The sequence below is a fragment of the Pelodiscus sinensis genome, chromosome 1 (assembly GCF_049634645.1).
Source record: "Pelodiscus sinensis isolate JC-2024 chromosome 1, ASM4963464v1, whole genome shotgun sequence".
Lineage (NCBI taxonomy): Eukaryota > Metazoa > Chordata > Testudines > Trionychidae > Pelodiscus > Pelodiscus sinensis.
Window position 1 is genome coordinate 239337774 of NC_134711.1, and position 24940 is coordinate 239362713.

Consider the following 24940-nt stretch of genomic DNA (forward strand, 5'->3'; position numbering starts at 1 on the left):
TAGAAATTATATTTTATAATAGCATATTATAAATCAATTATATTCATTTATCCAAGCTGCTTAAGGATGACATTATAGGGCACCTTCCTCATAGTATGCATCAAAGCAAAACAGAGTCTACTTACCTGCAGTTACTTTATTTAGAGCAACAAGGGAGCTGAGCACCTTGTTGAAGTTCTGTCCCTGATACAGATCATTTGCCTCAAAAGTCTGAAAACAAATAGGAAAACAACATTAGGATACCAGTCACTAAAAATAATAATAATAATAATAATAATAATCCTGAAAGCTAGGTAAGTCTACAATTACCAATAATGAGAACACACACAAGTACAAACATTTCTTATTAAACATTTGTACTTTGTTTCTTTAAAAAAAAAAGCTACAAGGGAAAGATTGGTGTAAACGTTTTGGTTTTATTTTAAACTGGAGACACAGTACAGATAGCTGTATCGAGACACAGTGAGATGGATCTTAAATTCATTCTTCCACGAGAGTTAGTTATAATGATGTAGAATAGGTCCAGATTTGGCAAGGAAGGTTTGTATAGTTAGATTTTCTCTACAATCTTGAAGCAGAAAAAGGTTTTCTTCCTGTTTTACCTGATGGGAGGGGGAGGGGGAAGGTGTTACAAGATCCAAACAAGCACAGATCATTAGAGCAGCTAGAACAGAGTTTCCCAACCTTAAATTAATGGAGATTGCCTATCTCCTAGAACTGGAAGGGACCTTGATAGGTCATCAAGTCCAGGCCCCTGCCTTCACAGCAGGACCAAGTACCATCCCTGACAAATTTTTGCCCCAAAACCCTAAATGAGCTCTGCAAGGATTGAACTCACAATCCTGGATTGAGCAGGCCAATACTCAAACCACTGAGCTATCCCTCCCCCACCATAAGTCTGGACCCAAATATGGGTCGCCATTACATTTCAAAAGGGTCACCCACTGTATCACCAGGTGGCTCTGCCCCCTCCTCCCCGTTTTTGAATTGCCTTGGGTCACCAAGTCTTCCTGAATTGTCAACATGGGTCCCCATCTGGAAAAGATTGGGAACTGCTGGGCTAGAGCTTGGGACCTCAGTAACCACCATGTGTTGCAGGAATGTGGAATTAGTCAGCACTATCCTGGGCAGATGTGACAACTCGTAGTATTGGATGCCATCAGTTGGCTAAGGAACATCTATTTAGAACACGACTGTTTATCAGCAATACCCAGAGAGATGAGCTGCCACTGAGAAGCAAGTCAGAAAAATAACTTGAATTAGGGATATTAGCGAGTAGTTGTCTGAATTATCAACTACTCACTTTCCCACTCTCCCCTTACTGCTTCTCTGAGAGGCAGCAAGGGAGGGGTGGGAGAACAGGAGCTGGTACTGGGGGGGAGCTGAAAGCCAGTTTCTCCCAGCACCAGCTCCGCGGTGCCGCCTCCCCATCCCCCATTGCCTCTATCAGAGGCAGCAGGGGAGGCTGCTTTGCAGCCTCTGCCCACCACGGGCCAAGACTTGCTGTGGATAGAGGCTGTTCTGGCAGCAGCCCCTGTCATCAGGGTTCCCAGTGGGGAGTTGGGCCCCCCCGCGGCCAGGGGCTGCTGCCACCAAGCAGCCCCTTTTCGTGGCAGCCTGAGCTGGCTGTGCACACGAGCTGCTGGACTCAATGCGAGCCAGGACCGAGCAATGCCGGCCCACACTGCTCCAGGATACTGTGCCTCTGCATTTTAAATGTAGTAAGAGCCTGGAGGCTTTTACTGCATTTTAAATGCAGAGACACAGTGCAGGTGGCTCCCGGTGTCAGCTTGAGTAGCGACTGCTCAGTCTCAACTGGAGTCAGCACCTGGAGCTACTCGTGCTGTGGGTATGTTAACTACAATTTGTATCCACTACACAATTAGTCAGATAACTACAATTTCATATTTCTAACTGAAATACTTCTCTGATGGATAACTACTGAAGGACAACCTATCCTAAACACTCAATTACTGAGGCACAATTTACACTCATTGCAATGTTTGTTTTTCTACCTCCCTCCCTCTCTCCCCCCACCTGCTCTCTCGTGCTCTCTCTCTCTCCCCTCCCCCTCATTTTTGACAAGTGATGTTCCCAAATATTTGGATGCTAAAATTTAAACTGTACTGTTAAATTTATACACCTAAATTTGGATTATTGCTGGTTATGTACTAGATATATTATTGAACAAGGAGTTTGGTGGCACTTTAAAAGACTAACAAATTTATAAGGGTATTTTTAAACCAAACTTTGTACTGTTGGACAATTTAAGCACTATACCCAGAAGTGCCAGCATTCCTTCCTTATCCTGTGTATTATCTAATTTTAACATTTGTTTTAAGAACAGATTTTAAAAAACTATTATTGTACTGTAAATGGCTCCCTTGTTTCACCTGAAATACATTAATCAGTCACCACTGTAGTTGAAGTGTATGTCTATATCTGTCATACACTGTAGTTCATAAAGCACTTTGAGAAAAGGCTGTCTTGTATAAACTACTATATTCTTGTGCATTTTATCCATATAGAGATGTGTTTGCCTTTGGTGCTCTACAAGACACAGAAGACATGCTCCCCCACCCCAAAAAAAAACCAATAATGCATCAATGAAGTTTTCTATTCTGATCAAATCACTGGAACTTAAATTTGAACGTAATTTAGCTGTTTAAAAAAAAAAACACAAGCCACCATTTAGAAGAATCTAAATTCACAAAATCTTGACCCAGAACATTTGCTTGAGGTAATAGCAAAACTCATCCAAAACCTCATGAAAATAGATATTGCACATGATCCTGTTTATGTATGTTAAAAGGAGTTCTAGTATTCTCATGTGCAAAATCAGAAAAGGACAACAATGCCAGCACTATTATAGTTGCTCTTGGCGTCCTAAAGTAAAACAGCTTTTATCTACAAAGTCAACAAGCTCCTGTTTATTTTCCTGATAAGAGATCCACCCTACAAGCACATCAGAAAGAGTCTGTCTTCTAAAGAAAGCATTCAGACAGAAGGGAAATGAAAAGATCATATGGGGGTGGGGGAGATTAAGAAGTGAGAAGACATGCAAGTCATGCAGAGTGAAAATTATCTCAAGTGACCATTCATAGGGCTAACAAAGCAATTGCTTAACACAGATCCTCTAATAAAAGTGGAACACTTTGGGAGATTGTGTTAGCTAGGCAGTGTCCTGTCTTTTGTAAAACATTCACTGTATTTCAGAGGTTCTTACCAGCACTGTTGCTTACATTACCCCCCAAAAAAGTTGCCAAAACCACAGCTTGTTCTTCATTCTCCTTGCAGCTGAACAGTTCAAGCTCCAGTTTAGCTGCAATGGATGCTGACACCAGTTGTTAGCAATGGATAATTTTCAGTGTCATACACTGGTTTTCAAACAGTGGTCTGTACCAAAAACAAAGCTTAGGAACTCCGTAAGCCTACAGAATCAAGCTGTTAAGTCAGTGGACAAGTACAACTTCTATAAAATATTCCAGAGGAATCTCTTCTTTAAGTATCACCATACCAGAGACAATTCAAATGACATTTAGGCTTATTTAAAATTGGAAGAAATAATAAGGGGCTCTCAAGTACCCCCAGCTGCAATTTCTGTGATGCCAACTACGAAAAATGAGATAAAGTATTTAAAAAAACCCAACATCCACAAATATAGTATTCAATATAAGTGAATGAGACACTATTAGCCTCTATAGAAAGGGAGCAAAAAAAAAAAAAAAAATCAACAAATTCTGTTGTTTCGGCAAAGTTGCATATTAAGTTAAAGAGAAAAGAAAGACACCAGGATCAACCAGCTGATGTGCGGGTTTTGTTTTTTTAATTTGGCACTCTGCTTGGAAAAATAAACAGTGGCAAAAAGTTGCAAAGAGTCAGGCTTCCTGCATGTATGTGTTTACTGTGGTAGCTTTCAAATGGACACAAATTACAAAGTGATATGAAACTACAGTGCTGATCCTGTAAGACCATGTTGTCCAAGCCGCTAGCCAAATGTGGCTATTTGGCTGGCTGAGTGTGGCTAGTTCGCTATAGCAGCAGGACACCACGGCTCTAAGAGGATCCACAAGACCAGATTCTTATTCCCACAGAGAGTCTTACTGATTTCAATGTGATTCTATAATTTGTGCTTCCAGAACCCTTTATTGACGTGGGGATTCTAACGGTAAGTAGATATGAGAAATACTTAATAAACTGGTATCACAGGGAAGGACTGTAAAGGATGGGAATGTATTGTTTACAAAGGCTGATTCTATTTAAGTTGTCCTACAATTTTTTTTTTTTTTTTTAAGACTTTGCTCATAAAGATGAGTCCCATCATGTCCACTAGACACTGAGGAACAACAAGTCTCTGCTTCTGTGCTGCACCATAAATCAATGGAGTTATAGCAATCAGTGTAAATTGGCCTGTTTGCTTTTCTACATCCATCTCTCTCTAAAATTTTTCACAAGTGATCTACTCAAATATTTGGATGTGCCCAGAAAGACATTAGATCAAAAGATAAAGACTTGCACTTCTCTTTTTTAAGGCAGTTTAAAAAAATGTGGACAAACGTTTGGAAAACACATTTATGCAAGTCTAAAATAAAGAACATAAGTATATTTAAGCTCACCTTCATTGTGGCTTCTTCTACAGCAAAACGCTCTGCACCAAAACCAGTTTAACTCAAGAATAACAGGAAGTAAAAAAGCCTTAAGTTTCCTGTTATGCTGAGACTTATATGGGATACTGGGAACAATTTAATTGGGTCATCCCAGGATGAACTATGTCATCTAGAAACTGTAACTAGGAAGTACATCTAGTCTGAATGACTTCGCAGGAAGGCAGACAGACAATGAGAGGCTAAAGGAAGGTTTTGCTTGTGAGTAATATATAACGTTACTTGAAGCACAGAAGCCCTTATAAAGGCTGTCTAGCCATAACAAAAACACTGCCATTAAACTGTTCAGTAAAGAATGGTTACTTACCTCGTAACTGTGATTCTTCGAGATGTGTTGCTCATGTCCATTCCAATATAGTGTGTGCACGCAGCGCGCACACACTGTCAGAAATTTTTCCCTCAGGGCCAGCAGGGAGCCCCCTGAAGTGACGCCGGTATGACAGCCCATATATACTCCTGCTGGCCTCCTCACCCACTCAGTTCCTTCTTACCAGCATACTCTGGATAAAGGGTGGTGGGTGGGGATTTGGAATGAACATGAGCAACACATCTCGAAGAATCACAGTTACAAGGTAATGCTATGGGCACCCACATGGTCCCACAATACGTCAACGTTTTTATGGCTGACCTGGAACAATGCTTCCTCAGCTCTCGTCCACTTACACTCCTTCTCTACGTACACTACATTGATGACATCTTCATCATCTGGACCCATGGGAAGGAGACTCTGGAAGAATTTCACCACGATTTCAACAGCTTCCACCCCACCATCAACCTCAGCATGGACCAGTCTACATGGGAGGTCCATTTCCTGGACACCACGGTGCAAATAAGTGACGGTCACATAAATACCACCCTATACCGAAAGCCTACCGACCACCATGCTTACCTGCATGCCTCCAGCTTCCATCCCGGACACACCACACAATCCATTGTTTACAGCCAATCACTGAGGTACAACCGCATATGCTCCAACCCCTCAGACAGAGACCTATACCTACAAGATCTTCAAGAAGCATTCTGTAAACTACGATACCCACACAAGGAAGTGAGGAGACAGATTAACAGAGCCAGACGTGTACCCAGAAGCCTCCTGCTACAAGACAAGCTCAAGAAAGAAACCAACAGAACACCACTGGCCATCACCTACAGTCCTCAGCTAAACCTCTCCAACACAACATTAGTCATCTACAACCCATCCTGGACAATGATCCCTCACTTTCCCAGGCCTTGGGAGGCAGGCCAGTCCTCTCCCACAGACAACCCACCAACCTAAAGCATATTCTCACCAACAACTATACACCGCACCATAATAACTGTAACTCAGGAACCAATCCATGCAACAAACCTCGGTGCCAACTCTGCCCACATATATACACCAGCAACACCATCACAGGACCTAACCAGATCAGCCCATGACATCACTGGTTCATTCTCCTGCACATCTACTAATGTAAGATATGCCATAATGTGCCAACAATGCCCCTCTGCTATATACATCGGCCAAACTGGACAGTCCCTACATAAAAGAAATGGACACAAATCAGATATTCGGAATGGCAACATACAAAAACCTGTAGGGGAACACTTCGATCTCCCTGGACACACAACTGCAGATCTAAAAGTAGCCATCCTGCAGCAAAAAAACTTAAGGACCAGCCTTCAAAGAGAAACTGCTGAGCTACAGTTCATCTTCAAGTTTGACACAATCAACTCAGGATTAAACAAAGACTGTGAATGGCTAGCTAACTACAAAAGCAGCTTCTCCTCTCTTGGTATTCACACTTCCAGATCAGCTACTAGAAGTGGGCCTCATCCTCCCTGATTGGATCTACCTCGTCATCTCTAGCCTGATTCTAGCCTGCATATTTATACCTGCCTCTGGAAATTTCCACTACATGCATCTGACGAAGTGGGTCTTTGCCCACGAAAGCTTATGCTCCAACACTTTGGTTAGTCTATAAGGTGCCACAGGACTCCTTGCCACTTTTGCAGATTCAGACTAACACGGCTACCCCTCCGATACATGAGTTACGAGGTAAGTAACCGTTCTTTCTTCTTCGAGTGATTGCTCACATGCATTCCAATATAGGTGACTCCAAAGCAGAACTTAAGGAGGCAGGCTGGACAATGAAACTACAGAAGAGTGGAGGACCGCCCTATCCACAGTAGCATCCTCTCTGGCCTGATGCGACAGTGCATAGTAGTTGGCAAACATATGGACGGAGGACCATGTGGCGGCTCTGCAGATGTCCAGGATGGGAACCTGCACTACAAAAGCAGTGGAGGCAGCCACCGCCCTCGTGGAGTGTGCTCTAAGGGGCTGATGTCCCCTCACTGGGAGGTAGGCCCGCCTGACCTAGATCGGTCGGTCTCCGGACTTGTCAGCGCCGCGTGCCCCACTAGAGGGTGCATGGAGGGTGCGTGCCTAGGCAGGTACCAACCCCTGTGAGGCAGCCTCTTCTTCTGAGGCATCAGCAATTGAGAGCAGTGCCGGGACCCCTGCAGTGCCGGAGAGGGATGGTGCACGGAACCATCAAACACCAAGGCCAGTGCGCTCTGGGAGGCTGGTGCCGAGTCTGGTTCCAGTCAGAGAGTCGCTTCCATGAGGAGGATCTTAAGGTGCGACTCCCTCTCGCATTTCGTCTTGGGCTTGAAGGCCTTACAGATTTTACAGGCTGCTGTAAGGTGTGCTTCTCCCAGACACTTTAAGCACGATGAGTGCGGGTCACCGCACGGCATAGGCCTATTGCACTTTTTGCAGGGCTTAAAACCTTGCGGGCCCACGGTGCGCTGTGGTGGGGAGCAATCAACAAAAAACAACAAAAAAGTCTTTAACTTAAATTGCAGACACTTAGCTGAAGATTAACTAAAGATTGAAGAAGAACAATGAAGACAACGATCACGTTGAGGAGCTAAGGGTTGTTCCAATGACTGTCACAGCGGTAAAAAGTAACTGAGTGGGTGAGGAGGCCAGCAGGGGTATATATGGGCTGGTATACCAGCGCCACTCCAGGGGCCTCCCTGCTGGCCCTAAGGGTACCGCTGAGGGAAAAACTTCCGACGGCGCATGCACACCCCTATATTGGAATGCACATGAGCAATCACTCGAAGAAGAACTTCTGTTCTTTGAGATGTGTTGCACACATCATCCATTCCACTCAGTGTCAGGACATTCAGTCATGGCAGTCAAACTTTTCCCCGCCTCAGTGGCACCCATCAATTGGCTCAAGCTTCTTTTGCTGCCATGTAGCACTAGGCACTAAGCCCTATCTCACCTCTCCTTGCTGGAACTCCAATAAAGAAGGATAGATTAACGGGACATGAAATGGACACATGCAGCACATATTAAACAACAGTTATGGAACAGATTTGTAACTATTTTTAATTTGAGTGACTGTACATGCATATTCTACTCCCGCAAATACCAACAGAATAAGAGATTCGACTGGAGTCTAGATTGGAGAAAAACTAGTCCAATTTTAGCAGTCTCTGGAGTCTTGAGCCACACCACATTAGGAAGCAAACGTGGACAGAGGACTATCTTGTCACTCTACAAATGTCAGTGATTGGAAATTATACCAGAAAGGCTGCCAAACCTAATGTGACCTAATCTAATGAACTGTAACGGCCTGGCAGAGGAACATTAACCAAGTCATAGTATGTGCATATATCAGATACAATTCAGGAAGAAATTCTCTGGTGCAGGCTGACCAACCTCTTACTCTGGTTACCCCTGCTACAAGTAGCAGGTTACCCCTGCTGCAAGCTCCCTCCCTGTCCAGAAAAAACACTAAGGATCAACTGACATCCAAAGTATGCAAACACTGTTCCTCTGTGCTTGTATGTGGCTTTGGGTAAAATGCAAGCAAATAAATTCCTTAGCCGATGTGTAAAGAAGAAACCACCTTTGGCTTGAACTTCAGATGAGGAAGCAGGTAAGCCTTATCCTTAAAAAACACTTGCATATGGAAGCCTTGATATTAATGCCCATAGCTCCCCTACTCTTCTTGCAAAGGCAACAGCCACCCTCATTGATTGCTGCAGCACAGATCAGAGCAACAAGGTCAAATGGGGAACCTAAGTCTTGACATTCCTAAATGTATATCCTGTGGTGGTATAATCTGACTAAGACTTTTTAAAGGTTTATACACATGTCATCAGAAAAAAAAAATTAACTATCCACTTTAGATTGGAACACAAAGAGCTTCCAGATGATGGAACTAATTGCAAAATCCTGGTGTTTCAGATATAACAGTTAGTCCAGAAAGTACTGAAGAGGAGGTCAGTGACGTTCTGTGCTGGTGAGACCAGAGAGAAAAATGTGTCCACTTAGAGAAGGAAACAGCACATATAGAAGGTTTTCTACTATAGCAGGTTCTTTTGAATGGTCTTTCAAGTAGGCCTGCTCTCTAATATCTAGTCATAGAATATCCATGCAGTTAAGTGAAGGGACTGTAGGTTCAAACAGAAGATTAGGACCAAATCTAACGGAAGCTGAAACTGGCAGTATCACTGACAGTACCAAGAAAGTGGAGAACTAGTGCTGATAGGCTGATGCTGGAATGGTAAGAATGACTCTGGTCTGGTCCACTTCCATCGTTAGTAATACCCAGTGAATGAGTAAGAAAGCACAGAAGAGCTTGCCTGACCGCATCAGTAAAAAAGTGTTATAAAATAACTTCTACTCCTATTCAATAATCCCATTAATACACCTAAAGACCATATCAGTCCTTTTAGCCACAGCTTTGCATTGGGCATTCTCATTCCACTATGTATCTAGCATGAGTCCCAACCCTTATTCAAATTCACTGCTTCACAAGAAAGAGTTTCCTCATCTCGTAAATAAAACCTGTCTTCTTTGTTCCTAGATGTCTGGGAGGGAGGCAGGGAAGGAGGGAGGGAGGGAAGGAGAGAGAGAGAGAGAGAGAGAGCGTGCGCGCACGCGCGCGCACACACACACACACACACACACACACACACAAAAAACAAACCTCAACCATCATTTACTTGGTCCTCCTTACCAGGGGACCCAGATTGCTCTTGAATCACCTGTGCTTTTCATTATTTTCCATACCACATTGCAAACATGCTCCTATGGTTGAAGCCAAAGCAGCAGCTAGACTGTAGTTGATGTGGGGGGGCAGGGACCTCAAAAGTTTGAAAATGGTGACATTGTTTTTAAAAAAAAGAAACACATCTGCCTCTCATCCCTCCCCGCCCAAATGTTATTCACTTCCCCCCCTTTTTTTTTTTTTGCCAGCTATATTGGTGGCTCCCTGAAAGCCAAGTGGCTTCTCCTGCTACTAAAGACGCTTCTAATGCAGCCTTGAGAGCAGACCATGTGTGCAAGATTCTAGCCCAAGGCAGAAGCCCCTCTGCCCTAGCTTCTCTTTCTTCCCAGTAACAGATCAGCCTTTAAGAAAACACATGTAGCTTGCCTTTTTTAACCAACAATTGACTGCTCCCACCTTGATATCACCCAACCTTCTGAGCAGCTGGGGAGGGGAGAGAAGGAGAGGGGGAAGAAGACAGACAGACAAGGGGAAAAAGGGAACCAAGACAACAGGAACAGCGAGAAAGGGGAAAGAAGAGGTGGTAATGACAACTTGCTAGGAAATGGCATGAGGAACACTGCTCCTATCCACATCTGCCAAATCATTGCAAAAAGTTGAGAAGCATAAGATTTGAAGACAGACAGAAAGACAGAAAGAATTTTTTTTTTTTAAAAAGAGTAGATGCACATAATTGGGTGTCCAAGCCGCTTCAGTGTAGAAGTGCCATATGGTTTAGTAGCTAAAAAATACAAGTATTAAAATATAAAATTGTTTCATGTGTGCAAATATACAGGACAGACTAGAATAAAATCTAACCCAGATATAAAGTGAACTTTTCAGAGATAAAACTTCATAGTATTAAGACACTGCAAAGCCTAGATCAGTGGTTCCCAACTTGGGGTCTGTAGACCCTTAGAGATCCGTGAAAAGAAATAGATGAAATACAAAATAAAAATGAACATAGAATCGTGGTCACCAACCCGTCAATCGCGATTAGTCAGTCAATTTTGGGGGCACAACCAGTTGATCATGAGGCATCCCAGTCCCCTCGTTATTCCCCCACTACCTGTGAAAATGGAGGTAGCACCGACTTCCTGCGGTGTGGGGGAGAAGTGCCACAGCTGTGCACCAGGTCCAACATCTCAGGAAGCGAGCAGGTGGCTCCTCCCCTCCCCCAAACAGCCGGCGCACTTCCTGAAGAGCCAGGTCTGTCACGTCGCCGGGGACCTCCTTCCCCCTGCTTCCTGCCTTCCTTCCTGCGCAGGAGGGGAGTGGGAGGAGAGTAGGAGTCCCGGGAATGCACATCAGCTCCAACTTCTCAGGAAGTGTGCCAGCTGTCATAGGGAGCGGAGAAAGAGTTTAATGACGTGTACACAGCGGCTAGAATTGGCTTTGATGGGGGTCCGCAAACTGTTTGGGAGGGCAATAGACGGTCCGCACTAGTGAAAAAGGTTGGGAACTACTGGCCTACATAGTTTTCATTCCAATATTTAGTATTTAGTAATTTCAATATCTCTAAGAAATCTACAATAGTAGGCAATATAAATATAGATTATATAAAATGTACATATTGGTACACACTAAACAAAAAACTAATAGGGAGAATTTTTTTTTTTGGTGAAGATATCTGAAAATCTTCAGCTAAAACCTTTCCTATCCATAAGGTGAATAAAAATATGATTTTAAAACAAGCCATATAAATTCAATACAGGTACATCTTTAAAATAAATCTTCTTAAAACTAAATTTTAAATGGACAATTCATGTTCATATCTAAAATTATTAAAGTAATTTAAATTAAATAAAATTAAGTTGTGCATGTTTCCTGTCAAACTTTAAAGAAAATCAAACCACTGAATTATAAATCACTGGTGCAACAGAGAGACATATGGTGTGAAGTAGAAAAGAGTTTAATCATTTTTCCCAAGCAACTCCTCTGGTCTTAGACCTGTCAAACTCTCCATAACTAATACCATGAAATTAGTGTACTTGTACACAAAGGGCAGTATATAAGGTCTCCACTGAAAGGTTGGAACTTATCAATACTCAATCATTGTGAGATGTATGTGTGAGTAATATTTAAAGGAACAGTGTAACTCAGATTGAAAATTACTTTATGGTCTTGGAGTGAAGGTGAGTCACCAGGGAACTGATACATCTCAATGAGGGTCCATTCAAGTTGTCACCCCCCTCCGAGCTAGCCATTTACCTAATGTATTACTCAACTGTCTACCTTTGCACCAACCCAGAAAAGTCAATGGAAAACCAGCAGAGAAACTATCAGAATCAATTATAAGGGTTGGGGTCCCACTTGCGGCCCCCACGCAGCCGGGGGATCCCACTGATCCCATGCAGGCACAGCCCTGCCTGCCACCCCCACACAACCAACTGCACTTAGTCAGGGCAGCTCCATCCTGCCTAAGTTAGCTGTCCAACCAGTTACCCGGTAAGCATTCCAGTAAGCCTAATGCTTATCAGGTAACCAGTTAACCTTTTACATTCCTAATTTGGGAAGACTTAAGGTAATGCCAGATTCCCTCTCTGACACAGACAGACACACACAACTGCCTGGGTTTTCTGAATCTTTGTTTGCAGCCAGTACCTTAAAATGGCACTGTCAGGGTTACCAGTAGGGCATTCTTGGAATTTTCAAGTCAGCTCTTAGCAGACTTCCTTTGAAATCTAAAATTGAATGAATCTTAAGACTACTTCAAGTGTTGTTAGTCTAAGAGTTGGAAGAAACAAAGAAAGGTTGAGAATGCAACTGCATTTGTACTTTCACATAGAAAAGCCTCAGCATCTTCAAGAACCTACCTGCTCAGTTAATTATAAACTAATATCAAGTCACACTTCAATCCTGATGCATTGCAAACTGCCATATAAAATGTAAAAATGGTACAGAGGGGTATAGTCTCTTCCTCGCCTTTGAAATGTAACTAGGGTAAAAAACTGTCAACACTTAACAGTTTAAAAAACATTACAAAATTATTTCAGGCAAGAGTTAGAGGGTATATTTTCCAGCTGGAACTGCAGGTGGAATGTGGGTTGTCAGAATGCAATTGCCAGAGTTGTAATTTGACTAGGACACTAGAGAACAAAATCCTCCTCTTGCAAACAAAAACCATGTACAAGTGGTAGGTATCTCAGTTTTAGAACTCATCAAAAAAAATATCAGTGTCTTCAGCAGAACAGACCCCATGGAATTAATGTAATACTAACTCAATGGAAAGAATGCCACATGTAGAATCATTTAATTCCATGTCTTGCAGTATCCAGGTATGCCTTGGAGACCTCCTAACAGAGCACAGATAGGTCAATCCTCACCTCCAAACAACCCCCTAACCTGAAACAAATTCTTTCCAGCAACCATTCAGGACACCTCAATCATACTCACCCAGGAACCCACCCCTGCAATAAAATCCGGTGCCAACTCTGTTCACACATCTACATAAGCAACATTACCACAAGACCTAATCACATAAGCCACCACATCAGAGGCTCATACATCTGCACATCCACTAACATGAAATGTGCCATCAATGCCCGTCTGCCATGTATACTGGCCAAAATGGACAATCTCTATGACAAAGGATTAATGGACACAAATCAGATATTTAAAATGGTAACACAGAAAAACCGGTTGGGAAACATTAACTTAACTTGTTCAGACACTCACTAATGGATCTAAAAGTGGCTATTTTCTTGAAAAGTAATTTCAGAAACCAGCTAGAGAGAGTGTGAAGAACTGGCCTTCATATGCAAATTTGACAAATTCACACAAGGATCAAACAAAGACATATCTTGGAAGGGCCATTATATTCAACACCCAAATTACATCAGAAGCTAACTATCGGATACATACAGCCCACTCTATTAGCCTCATTTAGCACAGACACTTTAATTGACAGTCTTTATTTTCCCTTTCCTCCCCTCTTTTTTTGTGGTATATTTGAACTCCTGTACCCTTGCTCCATATTTATCATCTGAAGAAGTGGCTTGTGCCCACAAATGCTCATGAAACTATCAGTATTTTTTAGTTAGCCTCTTAGGTGTTGTTTTTGAAGTTTTCTTAGCAGAGTAATGACTCAGTCTCACATTGCTTAGCTTACAAAATCTGATAGAATCACACAGTGCCATGACTGCAAACATATCAGTGAGTCAACATTTCTACCTAAGAATCTTAAAATTGACTCAGTCACTAAAAATAATCCCACTTTCTTTCAACAGACAAGTCATCAGACCTAAGGACACATTAGGTGCATCTACACTACAAGCATAGTTCGAAATAAGATACGCAATTTGAGCTATGCAAATTGCATATCTTATTTCACGTGTTTCAAAATAAACTACAGGCAGTCCCCGGGTTACATGGATCCGACTTACATCAGATCCCTACTTACAAACGGGGTGAGGCAACCCCGCACTAGCTGCTTCCCCCCAGCAGACCAGGGAGACGCAAAGCTAGCGCCCTCCCCAGCAGACCAGGGAGACGCGGAGCGGCTTTTCTCAGCAGACACCTCAGCTTGAGAATAAAGGACTGTGGGAAGTGAGGTGTGGGAGAATAAAACTGAGCTCTGGAGAAATGTTTGGCTAGAGTTTCCCCAACAATATGTACCAGTTCCGACTTACATACAAATTCAACTTAAGAACAAACCTACAGTCCCTATCTTGTACATAACCCGGGGATTGCCTGTATTTCAAAACTTCCCTTAATCTTCGTGGAATGAGATTTGTAGGGACTTCGGAATAGTGAGCCTATTATTTCGAAAGCTATTTTGAAATAATGTGCCTGTTTAAAAGATGCAGAATAGCTATTTTGGGATATCGGAAGTATCCCAAAATAGTGCCGCAGTGTAGACATATCCAAACTGTTGGTAGGGATGTTTGCATATAGTCGAGTAAATGATTAACTTATAAGCCTAGGCCTATGGGTTAATCCTATCTACTACACACACTTTCCCCTCTTCTTGCTGCCTCTGTATGAGAGGCTGCTCTGCATCCCACGGAGCAGCCTTTGTCTGCAGAGAGACTGGGCCTGCCGTGGTCAGAGGCTGCTTCGCAGGGGGTCCAAGTAGTTAGGTCTGCGAGGGGAGCTAGTTTTTAAACTGGCTCCCCTCATGGACCAGCTCCCCACCTGCCACCCTGCATTGCTGCCTCTGATACAGAGGCAGCAGCACAAAGTAGCAGGGGGCTCCCTAGGTGTGGGGCCAGGGCAGGCTGGCTGCTGGCCCCACCCCCAGGGACTATCGAATAGTTATGGAACCAATAATATTTTATGCAGTTACACCACTATTCAATATCCCTGTTACCACATCACTGTGTCTCATATACCTTCTAGAAAGAGAAAACAAAATAATAGACATGTTTGACATATGTTTCTGATGCTTTTCAGGGATAAATTAACTAACTGAATAGTTGATGGGATTTTCATCGACTATTCAATTAGTCTACAAGGGCACCTCTGCCTTTGAACTGTAGCAAGAGCTCTGCCAAGATCTTGCTACAGTTCAAAAGCAGAAGCCCTTCAGGGAGCACGGGGCCAGCGGGGGACTTAAGTTAAGTCACATGCAGCTGGTCTTTTGGAAACTGTTAGAGCTGCTCTGCAAAAGTCGGTAGCAAGTCCCTTGAGAGCTCTGTAAAGTCTCGTCTCTACCCCAGAAAATGAATGTGCTGCCTTGGCAGCGTAAGTGATAAAACCACCTATGCTAACAGAAAATACAGCCTGGGTATGTTACCATCAAACTTGTCAGTAAAGTTTTTTTATTAAACACAGGCTGCCATTTTAACATGAATGTTATCATCAGTCTCACATTGGGCATAGCAGAAATTTCACATTGGGCATAGCAGGGCATAGCAGAAATTTAAAAGCACACGGTGGCTAGCAGCCAACACTGTAATTAGTATTAGATACAGAATCCTAAATCATGAAACCCCAGGCCTAACTTTTTCAAACCATGGTGCCTAAACTTAGATTCCAAAATACTGAGGCTCCTGAAAAAAAGTGGCCAGTTGGTCAAACATACTGAGTTGCATGAGGAAAAGAGAAGAGGACAGGGGCAGACTGGAAATCAAAATATGCCCAGGAAATGGGTTGAGTATGGCCGACATTTTCACTTTTTCATGCACACTATCTTTGTTCGTTTACACCGTACTCACACTGTTATTTATTGTCAGTTACGGAAAACCACACATCCATAACAACAGATGATAACAGAACTCATCCAACTACTGCATACTCTCTACTCGCCGGTCAAGACTCCAGCAATTCCATCACTAGTTCCACCATTGCACAAAGCAGGCCTACACATTACTGTCATGCACCATCACGCATTGCGCATCGCACATCCATTCCATTGATTTCAACCATAATGAAACGTCATTCACTTTGGTGTCAAAGAAACCAAGCCGGAGCCAGTATAGCGGCCTACACCCGGCCACGCACACATACACGGCCTCAGCCGCCTCGGATTTATTCTGAAACATTTTGAATTTTGGTATTATAGATTTTTTGGTATTAGAACCATGTTCTCCAACCTTTTTACACCCAGGATCACTTTTTAAATATCTTAACAAGCCAAGATCTACCACCCCACCCTTCCCCCTTCCTTGAAGCCATGCCCTCTCTAGTCTCCTCCTCTTCTCCATCACTTGTTATCTCCAGCCTTTATACACTCTACATTGCCACTTTTTTTCGATTATTTCGTAGGAGGAGGTTTTTCCAACATTTGGCCCATGTGGACAGGACCAAATGTCAGAAAAACCCCTTCTTTCAGAAGCCCCATTATTCCTACTGGAACGAGGAATACAGGGCTTGCTGAAAGAGCATATTTGCTATTCCACTAAAAAAAGTGGAAGGACAAACGCATCCATGGACACAGAAGAGTTTTTCCAGGATATCTATGGAATCCTGGAAAAACTCCTGCAATCTAGCCATACTCTCACTGGCTTGAGACAGGCTATGTGGGCTCTGGGGTGGGACTGAGGGATTTGGGTGTGGGAACGGGTGAGAGGTGCAAGCTCTGGGAGGAAATTTGGATGCAGGAGGAGGTGGAGAAGGAGACGCTGGCTCAGGGAGGGGGCACCAGACTAGGGAGTGTTGGGGTCAGATGGAAGGTTGTGGTACTAAGGAAGCCACAGGCTTTTGGATGTGATGGTGCAGGAATTTGGGTTAGAGTATGTCAGGGGCTCAAGGCAGGGGGTTCCAGTGTATGATAGGCTCAGATCTAGGGGGGCGTGCAGGAGTGTTATAATGCTGCGGTCAGATGGGGGCTTGGCCTCAATTGGGGGTTTGTTGGCCAGGCTTCATTTTTAAATAAAATACTATGTCAAACACAAAAAGTTTCTACGTTGTCTTTATTTATGAGAAGGGCAGGGAACCTGTTTTCAATCAGGGGTCACTGACTCACAGGGGGGCCACACAAGTGAGATGCAAAAACAATAAAACACCTCCAAACCCCCTCTCCTCCTAAGTCTCACTAATGTGGCCCCAACTGTGCTGGTGGGAGCAAGGGACATGGTACTAGGGAAGGGTGCTAGTGGGTGCTGGGGCAGGGGACAGGGTGCCAGTGGGGGACAGGGTGCCAGAGCGGGATGGGGGACAGGGTTCTGTAGCAGGGGGCAGGGAGTCCCCCACACCTGCCTCCTCCAGGGACTCCTCTCTCCTCCCCCTCCTTCCACAGAGGAGGGAAGCCCTGGCATGGGCCTCCTCCAGGAACTACTTCTCCCTCACCCCCAGAGGAGTAAAAGCCCCGGCGCTCGCCTCCACTAGGGACTCCCCCCCCCCCCCCCCCACACACACACACACTCCACCCTGCAGAGGTGGGAAGCCCCGGCGCGTGCCTCCATGGACGACTCCCCCAGAGGAGGGAAAGTCCCCGCCACGCCACACCAGTTCCTGGCACGCCACAGACATGGAAGAGGGGAGCAGCCGCTGCACTTCTGAAACACCCGGAAGAGGCGTGCAGCTGCTGGACTTCTGTCCACCCTGCAGGAAGCTGCCACTACTTCCACTGTCACTGGAGGTAGGTAGTGGGGCTTCTTGGGGGTTGGGGGAAATCAGAAGGGGGCCCCCCAAATGCCTCGCGATTGACCAGTCGATCATGATCATCGGGTTGGTGACCACGGTATTAGAAGCTTTACGGTGGCTATTACAGTCCATTCGGATGACAGCCCACCGGGAAATTCCCGGTATCCTGCCGGGCCAGTCCGCCCCTGGATGAGGACGTCAGTTACTTTGTATAAAAGATATTCTGAGACCTCTGCTCAAGACACTATCTCTTGATACTGGTAGTTTTGCCTGCATTCCATTTCCCTTGTAGGGAGAAGCTGGAAGGAAAAGATTATAGCAGGGGTGTCCTTGGAGTCGCTCAGGTTTGTAGGCCTAAGCATGGGAAAGAAACCAAAGTGATTGCACTTTGATTATTTCATCTTGAATTACATTAAGTCTAAACTTATCATCTGTCTTTGACAGTGTTGACACATTTGTGGTCCCTGGCAGGTGTGATGTATTCCCTCTTGAGTAGGTGTAGTTATTTTTATTTAAGTTCCCAGAGGATAGTTTTGGAGAATTGCTCATGTACCCCAAGATTTTGCCGGTGTTGAATACCCACAGGGTTATATATCTTATCAGCTATATTGTTCAACATGTGTAAGAGGCTACTGGAAGGGTTAGCAGTGAGACACAGATTATAATGTCATCAACATGTTGACAATGTCCAGCTGTATGCCTGTGTCACCTCCAATCCTGCCAACACAGTGAAACAAATGACCCACTGTCTGAATAAGTTTAGTGTGTGAATGACAGAAAGCTGGCTAAAACTCTAGCTGAACAAGACTGAGGTAATGCAAGAAGGTTGATGTAAGCAGCTAGAGAGGAATTGGAGCATTATTCTGACTGAAGGAATACCCTGCCTCCTCCTCCACCCCCAACTGAAGGGAAAAAGTCTATAATTAAGGGGTCTTTATTATACTGTGGAGGCAAGAGCACTCACTCTGTCCCTGTTAATGTCATAATTAATTGTGTGTCTAAAAAGCAAGGACTATTTTTGTGAAATTGTCATGACCCTATTTCCAATTTGAAAGCATAAAGCAGTATGAATCTGTCATTGGCATCTACCCAGAGATAATGCCTGATAGAACAAATATATTTATATAAATAAGTCAACATTTCTTCCACCGTCTGTATATTGTTATAAAACAAATGTGTATATAAAGTTCAAAAACAAAAGGAAAAAACAAAAAACACATGCAAAAAACCACAAAGAATTAAAAAGCCATTTTTTAAACACAGGTACAAAAATTGTGCCTATAAAAACAACGCTACCTAAAAGAGATCAACTACATCTGTAGCGCAAATCAAAACACATGATTAGACTCTGATGATCACAAACTCTCAAGATTAGAGAAACAAACCACTCAGGAGCTGGTCTCCAGCAGTGAAAGAAAACAGTCTTCTTGTTCATTCAGTTCAGCATGCCCCTTCTGAATACAGATACACCAAATTGTGTAAGTACATGCTGTTTCTGCAATATAAATTATTGTTCCTTAGTGGCGGAACGGAGGAAAAACTCAACAGGTGTTTTTTGTTTGTTGTTTTTTTAAAGAGCCAGGATATGGATTAGGGGTGTAAAATCCTGTTTAATTAGTTAACTGGTTAAACATAATGTTTAACCAGGTAACCGATTAAATGGAGGCAGTCGGGCACTGGTGAGTAGTTACATATGCAATCAGTTCTATTAACGTCAACATAGCTTCTTACATGGGTAACTTCGCCTCTCAATTTGAATAAGAGGCTCAGATCCTGACTCCAAGTAATTTTTCTACATATTAAGATACCTTTCACTGTATCATCAACTGTGGAAGCATGAAACAAAGAGCACAATTGTACAATAAGGTAATTCTGTTTATACAATCACAGAAAGCAGGGCTGGAAGAGATCTCAAGAGTGCATCTTGTCCTGCACGTACACATGACCAAGTAAACCCAGACAACTCCAAGATATGTTTGTCTAATCCAGTGGTCTCCAACTTTTTTATATCCAAGATAACCTTTTTAATTTAAGGGAAACTCAGGATATACCCTGGCCCTTCTCTGAGGCCCCACTCACTACATTCCCACCTCACTAACTCACTTTCAGCTGTCTGGGGTAGGCATTGGGGTGCAGGAGTGAGCACTCTGGAGGAAGTCTGCCCCAGGCAACAGCCCCTAGTTGCTCCCAAACTCGGTCCCACAGCTGGCACTCCTCACTCTCTCCTGCACCTCACCACTCTGGGTGCAGGCGGGAGCTCCAGGAATGGGCAGAATGTAACTAATACAGCCATATTGGTGGCTGACTATTCTTTTGGTCTTTCCTCCATATAGGGATGGTTTTCTGTTGTTCCTTCAATCTGCTGCTCTTGCTCCCTCCTTTCCATACAATCATTAAATTTATCATGTCACTAGTAGATGTACCCGGCGTTTTTTGTTTTTTAAATAAATGAAAAATATATACGCTTTATTTCAATGATTGTAAGTTTTGAAAAGGAAGGCTGGAATGAGGGTTCAAGAGTAGGGAGAGGCAGGGGATGGATGGCTTAGGGCAGAGGGCCCTCAGGGCAGGGGGAAGAAGCTGGGGGGACTCCGAGGAAAGGAAATAGAGGTGCAGAAGTTAAGGAAGGTTGGAGGTGCAGGACTCAGGGCAGGGGGCTCATGACAGGAGGCTGGGAGGTGAGGGAGTGGTGCTGCTCTGGCGGTGGCTCCTCCCAGGGAGCCGTGACTCCCCAGCGAGCAGTTCCTCCCAATGGACTGGGGCTGCACTTCCCAGAGGGAAGCTCCCCACAAGGGGATGAAGATCGGGGTCTCCACGCCTGTTGGGTGGAGAGGAGCCAGGTTCCGGGGGCTCCCCACCAAACAGCCTGCAGGCTAATCTGCGGAGGGGCCAGACTTAGGGGGCTGCCCCTTCCTCCAGCTAGTTCTCCCTCCACCCCCATATCCTGCAGGCTCTCCCTGGGGGAAGGTAGGCTCTGGGTTTGGGACGGGAGGGGCTCCTTACCTGGTCTGGAAGAAGGCAAAGATGGCAGAGCCCCAGTCCTGATGACCACACTCTTGGTGCAGCAGCTGCCCCCAGTGGCCACTCTCAATATTGGGTCCCTCATCTCTGCCCCCTCCCTTTCCATGTTATCCAAAACGGTCCCATTTCCAGCACTTCTCATTTTGCAGGCACAACCAAAATCTAAATAGATGATCACTTCCACCCAAATTGCCTAAAACTTCCAGATTTCTTACTGCTAATCAGCATAAAATTTAAATGACTATTTCCACTACTTCCTACACCATCTGAAACAAAATGGTTTAGATAATCACTATGGGGGGGGGAGGGAAGGAAAATTATTTTCAGATTTTTGGCATAGGACATGGTTGGTTTATGAGAGGAAGGAATGCAGAAGCCCTGACAAATCAAAGAGAGAAAAGAAAGCTATTTAAAAGGACATTTTAAAATGCAGCAGTAATCATACAAATATCAAAATAAGTGTTACTAAACAGTATTCTTGCAGATGGGAAGAATTCAGCGTGTTCAGGAAGCAATTAAGATCCTTGTTAAAGTGCCAGAAACTAAACAAGAATAATGATTGCAGGAACTCTATACTTAACGGCTGTACAATTTTCATTTAGAATCCTGTTTTGGGGGCTGTATGTTTCTGCTATTTCTAGTATTGGATCCAGATGAAATTTGGCATGCAAAGAGTTGTTTGGGATGCAGAGATAAAGTTGACACTTTAAAATTAAATGACTGCTTCTTGGAGCAGCTAGTTCTGAAACCTACAAGAGGAGAAGAGATTCTTGATTCAGTTCAAGGGGACCACAGGATCTGGTCCAAAGGTGAATATAGCTGGACTGCTTGGAAATAGTGACCATAATATAACTAAATTTAACATCCCTGTGGTGGGAAAAACCACCACAGCAGCCCAACACTGTGGCACTTAATTTCAGACAGGGGAACTACACAAAAATTAAGTTAAAAAGAAATTAAAAAGGCGCAGTGCCAAAAGTGAAATCCCTGCAAGCTGCATGGAAACTTTTAAAAGACACCATAAGAGAGGCTTGTAGTGATCAGGGATGGCCACTCACTGACCCTGATGGGGAAAATCCCCTCTCTCAGCCTGGGTGGGCTGAACCAAATCCTGCCGCTTTACCACCCCAGGAGCCCGGGGCGGGGCAAGTAGGAAGAAAGCCCAGACCAGGAGCTCAGTAGGGGCCTAGCCTCCAGAGGAAGCAGAGGCCTGCTCTGAGCTCCCAAGCCAGGAGGACCCCAAGGACCTTGCAGAGGCTGAGGAATGGCCCGGACTGCCTGGCCCCTGCTCCGAAGAGGAGACCTTCTTTACCCAGCCTGAGGGTTCAGACTATGATGATCCCAAGAACCAGCAGCCAGTGTGGAGCCAGGTAGATGCCAAGGGGGAGTTAGGAAGTGGCCTAGGAGAGCCGATGACTGTCAAGCTGATCTTATAACACTTTAGAGTGTGTCCGCGTGTTGTGGGCCAGATCCCCACTGACCCCAGTGGCAGCCAGGGCTGCCACTGCTAGGGCCCTGTGCCAGGACATGGTGGAGTAGTGAGGGCCCGCATCCCCGTCACCCTATACACAAGGTGGCACTCTCCCCCACCCCTCTCTTCCCTGCGGGACTATGTTTGTGTTGCTGTCCCACTCTGAACCGGGGCCTGGGCCTTATTGTCTGTGGGACTGTTTGCACTTTGCTGCCCTATCCTGAGTCAGGGCCAGGGCCAGAGCCCTACTAACTGGGGAGCTGCTATATGTTGGTCTTTGTTTGCTTGGCCCACCCTGTACTCAGGGCCCAGGGTTTAAAGGTCCAGTGATCCCCTTCATTCACAGGCCTGAGCACAGATTTGGGACCCAGGACTAAGCCTTACAAGGCTCAACCTAAATGTCCACATTAAAAAAAAACATAAGAAAATAAAAAAGTACCACCTTAGCTAACTACTAAGTAAAGGAAGCAATGAGATAAAAAAAAAAAAAGCATTATTTAAAAAGTAGAAGTTAAATTCTAGTGAGGAACATGAACTCTGGCAAATGAAATGTAAAAATATAATTAGGGAGGCTAATAAAGGAATTTGAAGAACATAAAAATGTTTAAGTACATAATAGCAGGAAATCCGCTGAACAACCATTGGCGACACTAGATCAGTGGTTCCCAACCTGTGATCCGCAGATTTCTGGTGGCTCGTGATGGTACTGCAGGGGGTCTGTGGAAAGTTTTTTTTCTTCTTCACCTTTCCTTACTTTTCCTTTTTCATCGATGGAGGATACAAGACAGATTTCTAAACCTGAGCCATTCTTGTTAGGTGACAAATCTGGACAACTGTTCAAGACTAAAGTCTTTTAGAGGTGGTTTGGGAACAAACTGACAATCTAAACAGTAGTAAGTCACCAGAACCAGATGGCATTCACCAAAGAGTTCAGAAAGAACACAAATGTTAAATTACAGAACCAATCTACTAGAATTTTTTGAGGGGCTCGACAAGCAGGTGGACCACATAGATCCAGTGGACACAGTGAACTTAAATTTTCAGAAAGCCTTTGACAAGTTCCCTCACCAAAGGCTCTTAAGCAAAGTAAGCTGTCATGGGAGAATGGGAAAGGTCCGCTCCTGGATTGATAACTGGTTAAAAGATAGGAAACAAAACACAAAACACAAAACACAAAACACAAAACACAAAACACAAAACACAAAACACAAAAAGGACTATTATGGAATAAATGGTCCATAACTAATGGTATCCCGCAGAGAAAGGGATAAACAATCAGGTGGCTAAATTACATCAAATTAATAGGCAGCAGGTTTAAAACAAAAACAAAGGAACTACTTTTTCAAACAATGCACAGTCAGCCTGTACAACTCTTTCCCAGAGAATGTTGTGAAATCCAGGACATTATCAGGGCTCAAAAATAGAATTAGATGACATTACGGAGGATTGGTCCATCAATGGCTATTAGCCAGGATGAGCAGGTATGGCGTCCCTAGCCTCTGTTTGTCAGAAGCTGGGAATGGTAACAGAGGAGGGATCACTTGAGTCCCTGCTCTGTTCATTCTCTCTGAGGTACCTAGCATTGGCTACTGTCAGAAGACAGTATACTAGGCTAGATGGACCTTTGCCCTGACCCAGGATGACTGTTCTTATGGGTAGGTTCAAATGTCTATTCAGGTCATCTGGGGAAAGACTGATGTCTACAAAGTGACAGACTCTCTGTCCACCGAAACAGAAGGATGCACTGAAGAGGCAGTGGTTTTTGATAACTTTAGGCGATTTAGTTAGGCAGCCATGACTAAATTATCTCTTTGGACTGGGATTGGAATTTTCAAATTGTGGACCCCAAAGCAAGTCACAACCCCATTTTAATGAGATCACCAGAGCTGGTGTTACATCTGTTGGGGCCTGGGGCTGAAGATGGAGGCAGGGCTCAGGTTACAGGTCCTCTGCCTATGGCTGAAGACCCTGAGCTTGGCTATGCCCTCTCCCACACACTCAGGGTGTGGGGCTCAAGCTTTGCCTCTAGGCCCCACCACCCAGAATGGCTGGACTTGGGCAGGCTCAAGCTTCTATATGCCCTCCTGGGGTTGTGCAGTAATTTTCATGGCCCCCAGCTGCCTTCTGACAAGAATATTTAAAAACCATTCAACTAGGACTTGTTTGTTAACACCGCCCAGAATGGAAACAAGGTCATTACCAGAATGACTATATTTACTATTGTTTGAACTTTAACAGAGAACAATTCAAGTGATCCATCCTTCTCCCCTTCCACATAAATGCACATCTGTCATTACAGCTCTATTGGATACAGAAGAGAGATGCTCCCTTTAACAAGTTCATGTCTCAGAGATTCACAAGAAAAGGGAAGTTTATCAGTCTCTAAATCTTTGGTCCAATGTGTTCTGGCACAGCTAAGGAAAAAACTAGGAAAAGTCCCAGGGAACAGCCACAAAGAAAAAGAAAATGGTTGCTGGTGAACAGTCTCTGGCAGAAAGACCAGAGTTTCAGAAAGGAGATTCCTCGCTGCTGACTATTTTAGCTGCCTTATCTGCAATCATGCGCAGTCTCTCAAAGTCAGTGCACAAGTAGACTCCAAAGGTTGATATTCTGAGGGGGTAGAAAGGGGAGAAGAGTATGCTCTTGTCCAGTTTCATAACTATGTACAGGTTCCAAACTATAGCTAAGTGGTGAAAAATGGA

The 24940-nt window shown here is 44.2% G+C and overlaps 1 protein-coding gene across 6 annotated transcripts in view; it reads right to left on the reverse strand.

The window, feature by feature from the left end:
- Positions 1–24940, reverse strand: part of ARHGEF7 (Rho guanine nucleotide exchange factor 7) — a 195748-nt gene that overhangs the window by 133604 nt on the left and 37204 nt on the right. For 4 of the 6 annotated variants that reach the window (XM_075918736.1, XM_075918554.1, XM_075918578.1 and 1 more), the window contains one exon: positions 126–210. In XM_075918736.1, the coding sequence (XP_075774851.1) occupies positions 126–210 (85 nt within the window). Of the gene's footprint in view, positions 1–125; positions 211–4616; positions 4876–24940 lie in introns of those variants that run through there. The other 2 variants (XM_075918716.1, XM_075918733.1) reach the window with 2 other exon arrangements.